Source organism: Lipophrys pholis (genome assembly GCF_963383615.2).
Source record: "Lipophrys pholis genome assembly, chromosome: 15".
NCBI classification, from domain to species: domain Eukaryota; kingdom Metazoa; phylum Chordata; class Actinopteri; order Blenniiformes; family Blenniidae; genus Lipophrys; species Lipophrys pholis.
Window position 1 is genome coordinate 15,706,118 of NC_137642.1, and position 12,100 is coordinate 15,718,217.

Consider the following 12,100-nt stretch of genomic DNA (forward strand, 5'->3'; position numbering starts at 1 on the left):
AGATTGTATTTCAGCAATATATTTGTGTTACTGAGTGACAGACAGCCAGAAGGCTGGCCTGAAGGTTTATTGACATCCAGGTCTCGATAGTATCGTTATTTGGAATTGCTTGGCTGGATTAGTTTACAAGATGTAAAACCAACTGTCTAATGATAAATATGCCTTTCATTCTCATTTCATACCAGTAGTCTTTGCGTTCATATCTGCAGAGATAAAGAAGGCAAAACATAAAGTATTTGTCAGTCTTAGCTAATCCTCACAGCGGATTCTCGGGGAGTCTTTATCACGGTCAGGAGACAATGGAGCTACCATCAGAGTCTGCCAGAGGGAGTTTCTGTCCTTTTCCTTTCTTTCTGTTAGAAAAGAACAACAGCAATGCAATCAAGTCACATCTCTTCATCCGGGCTGAGAATTCTCCAGCTTGAGGTGAACTGCATTTCAATGAGGCTGACTGGAATAGTCACTTGGTATCAGGAGATGCAGGATGCGCATTTGTTGTATCCCAATAGTTTATTGTCTCACCGCTCAAGATTGCCATCAAAGCAAAAGCAGCTGCCACGACCAAAGAGAGGGAAAGTACTGCGTCTTAACATTAATTGGTGACTAACATTCACTTCTTCTACTTTGATAAGGGTGAGAACAGAACAGAGCTCAGTATAGTGTTGCTGCAGGGCCGCTGTTCATGATGGAAAGTTTTTTTTCGGGTAATCTCTGCATGCAATAAAATTAGGGTTGGTATAAGGTCAAATTGAGGGGACGATACAAGTTGAATGAAAACATAGATAGGATTTCTAAATCATCAGCACTTTCTATCTATAGTTATGTGTGCATGAGTATGAAAAGAAAAAGTATTTATCAAGGCCCTAAGCGTATTCATCTAACTATGGTTAATGAATTCACACATTTCTAAAAAGTTGAATTACCTTTTATTGTTGTCGATTGCAGCATCCATGTTTGGAATTTTTTTCAGATTTACAGAGGTGTTTACTGAAGTTCAATATTAAGTTCATAACACTATCCTGGTGGAGTTTGATCATTTTAACTTTTCAGTTAAACAATCACACTTAACAGTAATTATAAAAAAAATAAATCATCAGTCCACTATTTTGATGATTAAAGACGTTACATTATTTATTTGTGCCCATCTCATAATGAATTAATGATTTACAGTAGTTCACATGAGAGTACTACTCATGTATACTAGACAAAGTTGCAGTGAAGCTGTACTGTGCGATGTCAGTCCAACCTGAATGTTTGCCTGAGCTCACAGCTGCTATTTGCTATGATAATTGAAGGTTGTGTACACCTTGTTGGAGGAGAAACGACCCGCTCATGTGCACTGCAATTCTTTTTGTTGTTACCTAGGTTTAACATCCATCCATCCATACATTTTCTTCCGCTTATCCATTTTCGGGTCGCAGGGGTGGCAGTCAGAACACTGTCACCCAGATCACATTGCACTGATTAAGAACCTTTCCTTCAGGTGGTGAGCCCACGGGAATAGGTTTAACAATACACTCGAAATAACTCGTGTCTTCGATTTCTTTTTCCAATAAGCCGGTCAAGCATGCAAACATGTCGAATTATATTATTATATATATCATATATTATTATATTATATATGAGTGTTTAACATAAACTCAACCCACACACATAAATACACAGACGCTGCGGAGCTCCTGACAGTGAAGCCAAATACTGGCCATTTCTCAACAACAATGATAACACTGGGCAGTGGCCACCAACTTTTCTTCATTTTTTTAAGAGCAGGAAAAGTCTCGGGCCTCCTGTTGATATCTGCACCCTCGCCCCACCTCCCGCCACCACTGCCCTAAATTGTAAACAATGATTCCATGAAGGGATTTGTTTTTCTTCTTGCCAATATAAAAACATATTAAAAGCTTGATATGGATGGACCTACGCAGAATTTTGGTGATTTAACTTGTGAGGACAAAGAAAAAAATTGGTCCAATGTACCAGAAAGTGCATTGAAAGATTTTCAGCATCAATAAACTGCAGGGGGGAAAAAAGGACTCGCGTAAAGTAAGAAGTAGAGAAACAAAACACTTGAAGAAGAGAGGAAATAACTATACAAATATTGTTGATTAAGCTGTCTGGGAAATAGGAAAATGTGACGATTTGTGTTGAATCGTAGCTGGATCCTGAATAATTATCTTAAACCTTTTGCTTTGCTCTTCAATATTTTGACTCATTGGCCACAGCTTTAATCCAAGTAATTTTCTGTCCCACTGTACCAATCCACTAATTGTTTGATCTAAGTAAGTTTACCAAATGGTTTTGATTCTTTAATTACCTTCAATTACTGCTGAAGTTTGAATGAGTTAAAACATCTTGAGATTTTAATGTTTTCCATAATTTGAGAGCTGATAATGAGCGTAACCTTTTCCTTTGATGTTGCTTTGATTGCAGAGCATCACAACACTTTCTGTGAAATATTTTGAAAAAGCAATTTTCTTTCTCAATGTCACTTGATTAGATAAATAACCTGCAACAATTTTCCAGTGAGTGGATTTGTATTGGCCATTCATTAAAAACACCACCTGTTGTGTTGGATTTCTCTTCATTTTTCAATTCATTTTTGAATATTGTTTTATTAATTTGATGAAAAAAGAGGAAGTTTCTTGAGTTCAAAGCTTTAAAAAACAATTTTTTCTGAGGTTTGTCTTTTGACTGTCCGTGAAAAACATCGTAATTGTTCTCCGTTGTTCCTTCCTGTCACAAACCTGAAATTCACAGTGAGACTATGATGAACGCCTATTCTGAAAAATTTTTAGCGAGCAATCACCACCTGAAAATGAGGGAGCTTTCTGTTGTGACGTTAATGTTAACCCACACCGTTTTCACAACATGTCTCGTTTGAACTCAGCCATGAGCACCGCAGTTAATGTTGAATGACAGATGGAAAGACGCTAATAATCGTCCATTACTGTGAAGCAGTCGGTGCAGAGACCTGAATCTAGAGTGCTCAAAAATATTCACTTTCTCACTGATCTGACTCCTGCAGAACAAAGAGAGCGACTATGGGGGAAGATGGCAGGCAACACTGAAATTACGATGCAAATGTAGCTTGGCGCTCAGTAATTATGCAAACCTGGAAGGAAAAAAAAAGAAAAGAAAAATCTGAGTGATGTCAATTAAAAACATATTTTCCTTGACTGCTGTTCCTTTGTGGTTTCCAAGTCAAGTGGTACCATCGTCTGTCTTCTTTTATAATATACGTCGACATCACAACCTAAATTTGTTTTTTCCTTTCTTTTTTTGTTTTTTTCCTGAAATGCAGGGCTTAATTTTTATTTTTTGTCCATGAATTTTTAAAAATCGTTTTAATAAACTTGTCATAGAAAGTGTAATGTTGAAACTACCAGTAAAACTGTTTCTAGATAATGTGATTTCCTATAATTTACCTTCTCAATTTCCCATCATTGTGACGTCAGCGTTATTTCATCTTTTTGAGATTGTATATTGGCACAGTCGCTCTGAAACTGGTTCATTCGACAACCTTGTTTGTTGCATGCTCCCCACCCACCTTGCCCACTTCTCCACATCTGCAGCACAGCGCAATCCATTCTACAGAACATTGCCTTTGGACACAGTATAGCCAGATTATGAAGGTCATAAGGAGGTAACCAGAAAAAAGGCATTTTATTGATATTTGACTGAATTGTCTGGAGACAGGCTTGCACTGTGAGGAGAGTGCAGATCCCTGTTAAAGGAAAATCTTTAAATCATTCCTGAGTAGAAGCAGAAGAGCACATGTACAAGGTTTTCATTTTTCAATACACTTTCAGTGCACATCTATTCAATGTTAAGCTATAGAAAAATATTCTGTCCATAAAAAGTAAAGAAGTTGGATTAAACCCTAAAAAAAACGAACAAACAAAAAAAAAAACTGACAAAATCACAACAAAGTAACACACATTGCAACACCCAGTATAATAGCAAAACTTATCTGGCAGGCAAATTACTTGAACAAGGCATCGTGTAGTGTTTGTTTTGTATGCTATCATTTAATATGCTATTGTCCTGCCCTACTGTCAACATTAGGGGGAATAACGTGACTGCAATAAGAGCAGATTGCTATTTGTACACTCATGTACAGTTGCACCGAGAAACTGTGAATGCCTGTCAGCTGATGCATCGTAAACATTGGTCGTTGACATTGTTTGAAATCATGGCTGTGGTCCACACAAGCCTAGGACAGACCCAAAGCTGATCAGATTATCTTTTTTTTGAAAAGGCGATCAAATAAAAAACAATCAGTCGCATGCCTTCTTATGACAGAAATCATTTCAGTAGCATTTGCTAGTGCGTCTGAACACAATCAAATTGGCTGAGGCTGTAAACACTGCTTACTATATACAAAATCTCCACTCAAATGTGCGTCTGTAATAAGTGACCTGTGTGTATGGTGCGTTATGCAAAAAAAGGCACTTGTCACTATTTGTTTTTGTGCAAGAGATTTCCCACTCTGTGAAAGAATTTCTCCAGCTTATTTTCATGGTGCCCTCGGACACCTCGGCTGAGGTTGTGCTCAAAACCTGTCTCACTTTTAAAAAGGCCTTTAGTTTTCTCGTGGGAGCGTGTGCTACCAAAGGTGTGAGCAGTGCTTGAGGTTTTTTTGTCGAGTGAGCAGAAAGGCTCAAATCTGCTGTAGAGTCGAGTCTCCGGTCCCCGTTCTTTGCCCCAGCTGCCTACATCAAGGCCGGGCCTCAAACTTTTCTTCTGTGTTGAAGCCTTGGAAAGTGAGCTGTGCAGCGAACTTTGTGGTTCCTCCATTCTGAATCGCGGTTTTGAGGATTTGAATTGCTCGTCCTCCGAACTGTTCTGCTGACTGACGACTAAAGGGTGCCTGGATGAATTGGCTGTGCTTTGGTGAGGCTTTCGTCCCACACATGGTGTCTTTACCCCATCTCCACCAGTGAGCGTGTCCGTACTGTCGCCCGACGTGAGACTTAATGACTCCATGTCTCGGATTGACTTCTCTTTTTTGCTTGGCAAGTTTAAGAAAGATTTGATTTTCTTGGTATTCTTGCTCAAATGGTCCATGGCGCTAGATTTATTGATCAAATCGGTTCTGTGTACATCCAGTGCTGCTGCAGACACGGTCCTGCACGGCGGCTCCTGCCAAATGTGACTGCCAGAGCTCGTTGAGCTTGTGATGCTGTTGACATCATACTGGGAGACTGATCTGTGATCATCAACCAGATTTGACGTATAGCCTCCATTTTGTGCATTTATCGCTGCAGTGCTTCTGTTACCCTGTGCCCTTGTATAGGCGCCATACATGTGACCTGGGGAGTCATATGAATACTCTGTGTTTGACTTGGGGTCTGCCATACTGTGCCGTTTCTGCCAGTTGTCTGTCAGGATGTCAGGGTTTGTAATCATGTGTCCACCTTTAGGTCTGCCTAAGCTGGCATATGTAGGCTGGTAGGAGTTTCGACCAGGCCCATAGTGTGCATTACTATGAAAGTCATCCAGCTTCTGCAAGCTTGGTCTCTTTAACATGAAGTCTTCATTATTCAGTCTGCTGTCAGTTGTTGGATTCCACTGCATTGATGAGTAGCGCACCGGGTTATTCGGTGACATTGAGTGGCCAACGCCACCAGAGTTGTTATTATATCTGTTAGGCTCCATTTGCTCTGGTATAGTGGACTTGAAAACAAGAGAGGACCTCACCCTCCCCTGCATGAACGAGTTAGCCTTGTCCTGAGGTTCAAACTGGTCCAAATAGTCTGTGGACTCTGCGAAAGGTACATCAGGATTATTAAGGTAAGATTCTATCCTCATTGTGCGCATAAATGACTTGGAGGTTTTCTCCAGTGTTGGCATGTTTTGCTGCATGGACAGAATCTGTTTGTCGTTGCCATTGTAGGACTGACGGATGTTTTGACCTCGGTAAAGCTGCTGCACTTGCAAATAGTTGTCTGTCGAGTAGTTGTTTGGTCCATTTGCTCTTTCTGTATGGAGATTCCAGTTGCTCGTTCTTGGCCTCATGTTCTGTGGGATACATTCATCTTGTTTCTCCCCAGCATAGCTGTGTCTTTTCAGGAAGTTCAATCCTTCAGCAGTTTGATATTGCTGCATATGATTCTCAGTGCCAATGCTATTGTCGAAGGGTCCCAGTGTGTGGTTTTCTTCTTCCAGAAACCTCTCGTTGGTATCTCTTGTGCTCCTCTCACAAGTTCTCCGGTAGACGGTGTCCAGTGTGTGCCTCAGCTGATCACTACGATCAATTTTTGGGCCAGAATGAGATTTCTGAGTCTGAAACATGTCAGCTGGACACAGTTGAGCTGGCACTTCCGACCTGGCGTAGAGTGTTCGAAACTCCTCGTCGTAGGACTTCACTAGATGGCCTGAGATGACTTGAACCATGCTCAGATTGATCTTCTCAAATGACCAAGTGAAGCTGTGAACAAACAGCAGGAATAAATTATTCAATCTGGAGAAAACACTTTGGGAAGTACACTTTTTGTTGGTTTGCATAATCTAGTTCCTGGAGGCACAAAGCAAAAACAATATTAAGTTCAAAAACTTTACACCATGTCTTTGTTATAATAGAGTTTTTGGTTTTATTGTTGCTGCATGTTCTGCAAACTTTTAGTCACCAATGCCTCCACAAGATATCGATGAGAAACAATAAGAGCATGTTTCTGAAGTGTGACAATAAATGCAGTGCTTTACTTTCTGATAGAATTCGATGTACACTTCACAGGTCTTACAGCAGTTTTTCTTTTAACGTGGCTTTATTTACCTGTATGAGCCATAGATTGCTGTGTGGCAGTCAACCAGCATAAACTTCTGCTCCATTGCCCCATGAAATTTAGCTCCTGATCGACAGAGGTAATCCTGACCTTTCACGATGCGCACCCTCATGTTCTGTGGTCAGAGCAGTAAAAAGAAAATGTCAGAAATATTTTATCACCGATTATTTTTATTGCAAAGCCATAAATTCATCACTCATCATATAAACAGTTAAAAAGAACGGATGCACTTTGCAGGAAAGATCCATGTGACATTTTGTCACTGACTCACTGTTGTTGACATATAAAAAGCATTTAGTTGAATATCAAGGGTGTGTTTTAATCTTCAGGATCTCTTGCCAATGATTATGACTGCACCCACTAAACAGGAGGAACCGGGTCTGAGGGATAATTTGCTTCTGTTTCCAGTGAAGCAAGACGCAACACACTTGCATGGACTTACCCTAAGTTGCTGAAGTTTGACATCTTGACTTTCGGCCATTGTGAGGAAACTTTTCAGTTGAGAATCATCCAAAAGTAGGTAAACAGAGACTCCTCGTATAGAAGCGTCAACAATTTCCTTGAGTATATCTACATCGGTGAACTTGTCCATGACGATTGCAATGACCTGCAAGGAAGCAGTGGACAAAACACAATCGATTGACTTGTACATACAGTGCACATGACCTGTTTACACATTTGTAATCAGTGGCTGGTATAGGCACAAACATGAATATCAAATGTGTGTTCCACAGCTTCAAATCAAAATTTTTTATAAAAAATATATTATAAACAGTGGGTCATCCTAAGCAAATGCAGTGATATTAAACGTATTGATTTGACTGAGATCGATGCAAAGAAATGAAGACGAAATGGCAAGGAATTATTCAGCTATCTTTAAGGGCAATATTGACGAAAACCCTATTTCAGTTTTTCCAGGAGTATATAAGCTGATGTCCTTGCTCATTCACATTGTTTCAGGCGCACCGCAGCCATGAAAGTTATCCCAGTGTTCAAAGTGAAAATACAACAAGCACCCTACCAATGTCCTACTAGAACCAAAGCAGGAAATAATGTTGTGTGTGACTAAAATTCAAATGAATTTCTCAGTTATAATTTCCTGTGCAGGAGGATTTGTACCATCCTTCATATGAGGAAGAAGTTTGCTATTCTTAGTCATAGAGGAAACATAGAACATCCATTCAACTGTGAATAATTTAACCGTGTAAAACTGGTGTTTTTCACAGACAAAACTTTGCAGCCGTCATGTCTCATGACACTTTTATCTGCATTTAGTTTGATTTGTTCATCATTGTACTGATAACGCCTGATAATGGTGTGTCCCCCTCTTGTTTCTGCTGTGAAAGCAAATTTTTAAGTCAATTCAGCAATCACAGAGCTGCACAGCGCTAAATGTCTACTGACCACAGTTTTGAGCAACAAAGCAAAAATCGACTGAGGCAAAAGAAAAAAAGAAAACCTGTGAGGGACAGGGCAGTATTATGCAGAGCTCACACTATAAAAAGAGTTCACACAGGTTTCCATTGAAGGTGAGTTGCATAACCAGATTTTGACCTTAACAACCTAGGCAGACACTCCTTAAATCTGAACACTGAACGCAATGCACGTCTGGGAAACTGCCTTGAGGAGGATTGTGCCACTGACATACCGTAGATGATTTCTGAGAAAAAAAAGCAACAACTTGTGATTGCCACGGAACTGTTCTCGTGAAGGTGTTTTTATATTACCTGTCTTGCTTCCTGAATTTTTTTCCGGACCACTTCTTTGATGGTTGGGTTGTTTGGTCTTGGCGGATGAAAGAGCAGGTCTATATTCGTCTCGTGTAGTTCGTGCATGACCTCTGGCCATCCTAAGTCCAAATCTGGCGTGACAACGTCTGAGTGGACGGGCCAATATGTCCCTGAGGAAGATTCATTGTCTGGTGGACCATTACTTTCCTCTTCATGATTTTGAAGCGGAAGCCGCTCAGCATTTTCAGTGATAAAGAGAAGTTCATCCTCTGAGAGAAAGCTCCCGATTCGCTCTCCTTTAAGAAACTCCTGGTAGCTGCTTGTGCCGTCTTTCACCAGAGAATCAATGGCCAGGCGATACGACTCCTTATAGTGAGGTTTAATGTAATCATCTGTTTTCAGCTCGCCCCTCAAGGATGAGAGCAGTGATAAATTGGATGACTCCATCCTCTCAGATGGATTCAGCTGTACCTGTCATGGATAATGAAAATCAATGATATGATGTCAGAGAATCAGAGAACAAACATAATAGCACAGTAGAAAACATTGACTGTTGATAAGCCTGATGAGGTCAAATTAACCTTATACTAGTGCTTGTGAGGTCATTTCATTCATCTATAATAGATGTTATTAAGATTTAAACCACAGTGCAATACATTTTGTCTGTACTTTACCGCTCCAGTGAGAGTTAAAGTGTAAGTAATAGTGTATAAGCGTGTGATCAATCAGATGCAAATGTGATGAAGAGGATTACGCACTTCCAGTTTTTGTGGATACATTGTGCTCAAAAGTTCATATCTTATCTTTTTAAAACAGCGACAATACCAACTGATCTCCAATGATTACTGCAGTATTCAGATTTCTAGAAAAACATTGAAAGGCAGTGTTCAAATAAACAGACACACACGTGTTTGCATATTCATGCAGCATAATCCAAACACTCACAAACCTGCTCGCACGCTTGTTTATAGCTGAGTATTCAAAAGAATACATCCTGAGACATGGCGCCAAGTCTGTATGTGGTGTTTTTCTTAATGCTTTTTGATGGTTTTAAAGGTGTGGTACATTAGCAGATGACAATAAAGTCCAATCAATCATGTCAAGATAACATAAGCTATCTGACTATATCATTAATAAGAACTTGATTCAAGCTGAATCAAGAGAAGTGGCATCATATGTGGTGGGCGGCATATCACATTTTGTCACAGTGTATGGTAAAGTTACTGGGATTGACTGTTAAGAAATTACTAAATGACATCAAATACATCAGCTGGTTAAGAAATGTTAATGCAGTAGACAATAAGTCTTGTTTACCACAAACGTTGCAATGCACCACGGCCATACCCCAGCTATTTATGTGCATCTCTTTCACAAGGTTGTATTTTGTCTTGAATCACATGCAGCTGTGACTGCTGTTTTTATAACTGAACATCGAACAGCAAGCCACATCATGAAAAGTAATTCATCGTTCTTAAGCACTTTTTCAAACGCTGTTCACAGACAGACATTTAAAAAATGGCAAGCAATGTTTGCACAAGGTGGGAAAACTACAAAATGGAGAGACATTTTACCAGCAAAACATCACTTTGCAGTAAACTTGCGTACTCGTTTGATTGCCTCACATGAAAACAAAATTATCCATAAGATTTTATAAAAAAAGTGCAGACATGGACTCAAAGGACGGTAAACTAGAGCAAACTTCTTTCTCAAAGATCAAGGAAAAAGTGTGCTACCATCTTGTAAATCATCCCTCCAAAAATGAATGTAAAAGAAAAATGTATTAAGTTGTGCCGAGAAGGCTCCACAAAGGCCAAGGAGGGGTGCTTTTTCAAAACACTGCTTAAGACTTGATTATCTACTGTCATTTAAAAAGTTTGTCTTGAGTGTTTTTACCAGGAGCAGCTTGCAACATCCCGGATGACAAACAACATAACAGCTAGACAGACCCAAGCAACATTTTAAAAGACGTAAGTTATTCAGTTTACTCGAGAGTACATGTTACCTGACAGGCCTCATGGGAATCAGGTTTTCCCGGTATTTTGGTGTATTCAGTAAATTAAACTGTCTGAGTGGTTATACTACTTTCACTTCTGCTCATAAGACAGAAAAAAGCTTTCGTGAACAAACAAATCTAAGTACAGCTACATTTTTTTGTGTTATTTCTCCTTTAGTGTCATTATGTATTTACTCTTTTTACAGCATTCTGAATTGGTTTACACTTATTGAAGAGCCTGGTAAATGTTCAAAGTATCTGTGTAGTAATGTGCAGCAGTTGTCGGAAATATACTTATCAGCTACACTGTATTACACAACCAGCTTATACTAGCGTTATTACAAAGCTGTCACTTTTCAAAACGCTTCATTTGAATTTGTGACTTCTGATACTCTCACAGAGCAGCTTCCTGTTGACGGACACTTCCGAGAGGCTTCAAAGACACAGTGAGCGAGTCACAACATTATCATCTTACACTCAACAACAGTGACTTACATTTAGAGAACTGTGTGAAAATCCTCTTGACTGCTCCCCGAGTATCCCCCTCACGTGTGTGTGTACTTTCAGCTCTCAGTACGCTCAGTGTTTGGAGAGAGAGAGACGCTGCTGTTTGTCAGCTGAAAAAGACAAAGACAAGGAGGTGTCTGAACATGATAAGCAGTCTGCAGATGGAGGGTGTGGATTCCAGTTTGAACACGCAAATAGAGCAGCTCGAAACTCGCTCACAGCCGGCCATAAACCTGTTTCAGACGTTTAGCCACTCCCCTCCCCTCGTTAGGGACAAGGTTCACTCTGACAGAAAACCTAGATAGTTATGGATAAAAAAAACTGCTTTGATGAATAGTTGACATATGAATGAAGGCTACACTGCACACAGATTGGATGAGAAGTGTCCGAGTTGTGATATGCCAACTATTCAAGCAGCAACAATAGACTTCAAACAGAAGTCTCTCAAACAGGAATACCACAAACCAAAGTCAACCGGGATAATCCAGGTATTATTATCCATGATAAGCTTGACTTTCAATGTTTCAAAAACATCAGGGTGGAGCTACACAAACCTTATTTTTTCGCATTCTTGTATAAAGGTGTGGGTAAGCACATCATTTCCTTTTCTTTTCTCGGGGGGGGGGGTTATGATTAATAATGTTGTCAATAAAAGTCTCATTATGTAAGTCATTTTGTCTGAAGAAAACAACCCTTCACAAAACAAATGTTCCCCTGAAAGCAAATGTAGGGACACAGTTTGTTGAAATTCCATTGTTTCTGTCTGCATTTGTCATAGAAATTATGCACTGCATGACATGTGCCAACAAAGGCAAAGAATATATATTTTTTTAAATGTATATAGTGTATCCACAGCCAGTGTCAGATTCTGTTTTTTATATTTTTCTTGGCACAAATTGTCTTTTCAGGACCAAACCTTTGTCTGCTGTTCGCTGTGATGGGCTCCACTCAACCACAACGGACGGAGAGACAGACGGACGATATAAGAATAATAAGAATTCTGCTAGATTTCCGCAGAATAAAGATTTTAACTGCACACAAGATGTAGAATGCAGAATATCTGCAGCATTCTTCACGTAAAACAT

The 12,100-nt window shown here is 39.7% G+C and overlaps 1 protein-coding gene across 1 annotated transcript; it reads right to left on the reverse strand.

Annotated features, from left to right (window-relative positions):
* Positions 1–2,525: 2,525 nt before the first annotated feature.
* Positions 2,526–11,142, reverse strand: fam83b (family with sequence similarity 83 member B). Its single transcript, XM_080481737.1, has 5 exons — positions 11,004–11,142; positions 8,513–8,986; positions 7,228–7,392; positions 6,776–6,900; positions 2,526–6,430 (listed from the first exon to the last, which is right to left on the reverse strand). Exons 2-5 carry the CDS (start codon positions 8,960–8,962, stop codon positions 4,459–4,461), a joined length of 2,712 nt encoding a protein of 903 aa, XP_080337863.1. The 5' UTR covers positions 8,963–8,986; positions 11,004–11,142; the 3' UTR covers positions 2,526–4,458.
* Between the last annotated feature and the right edge of the window lie 958 nt (positions 11,143–12,100).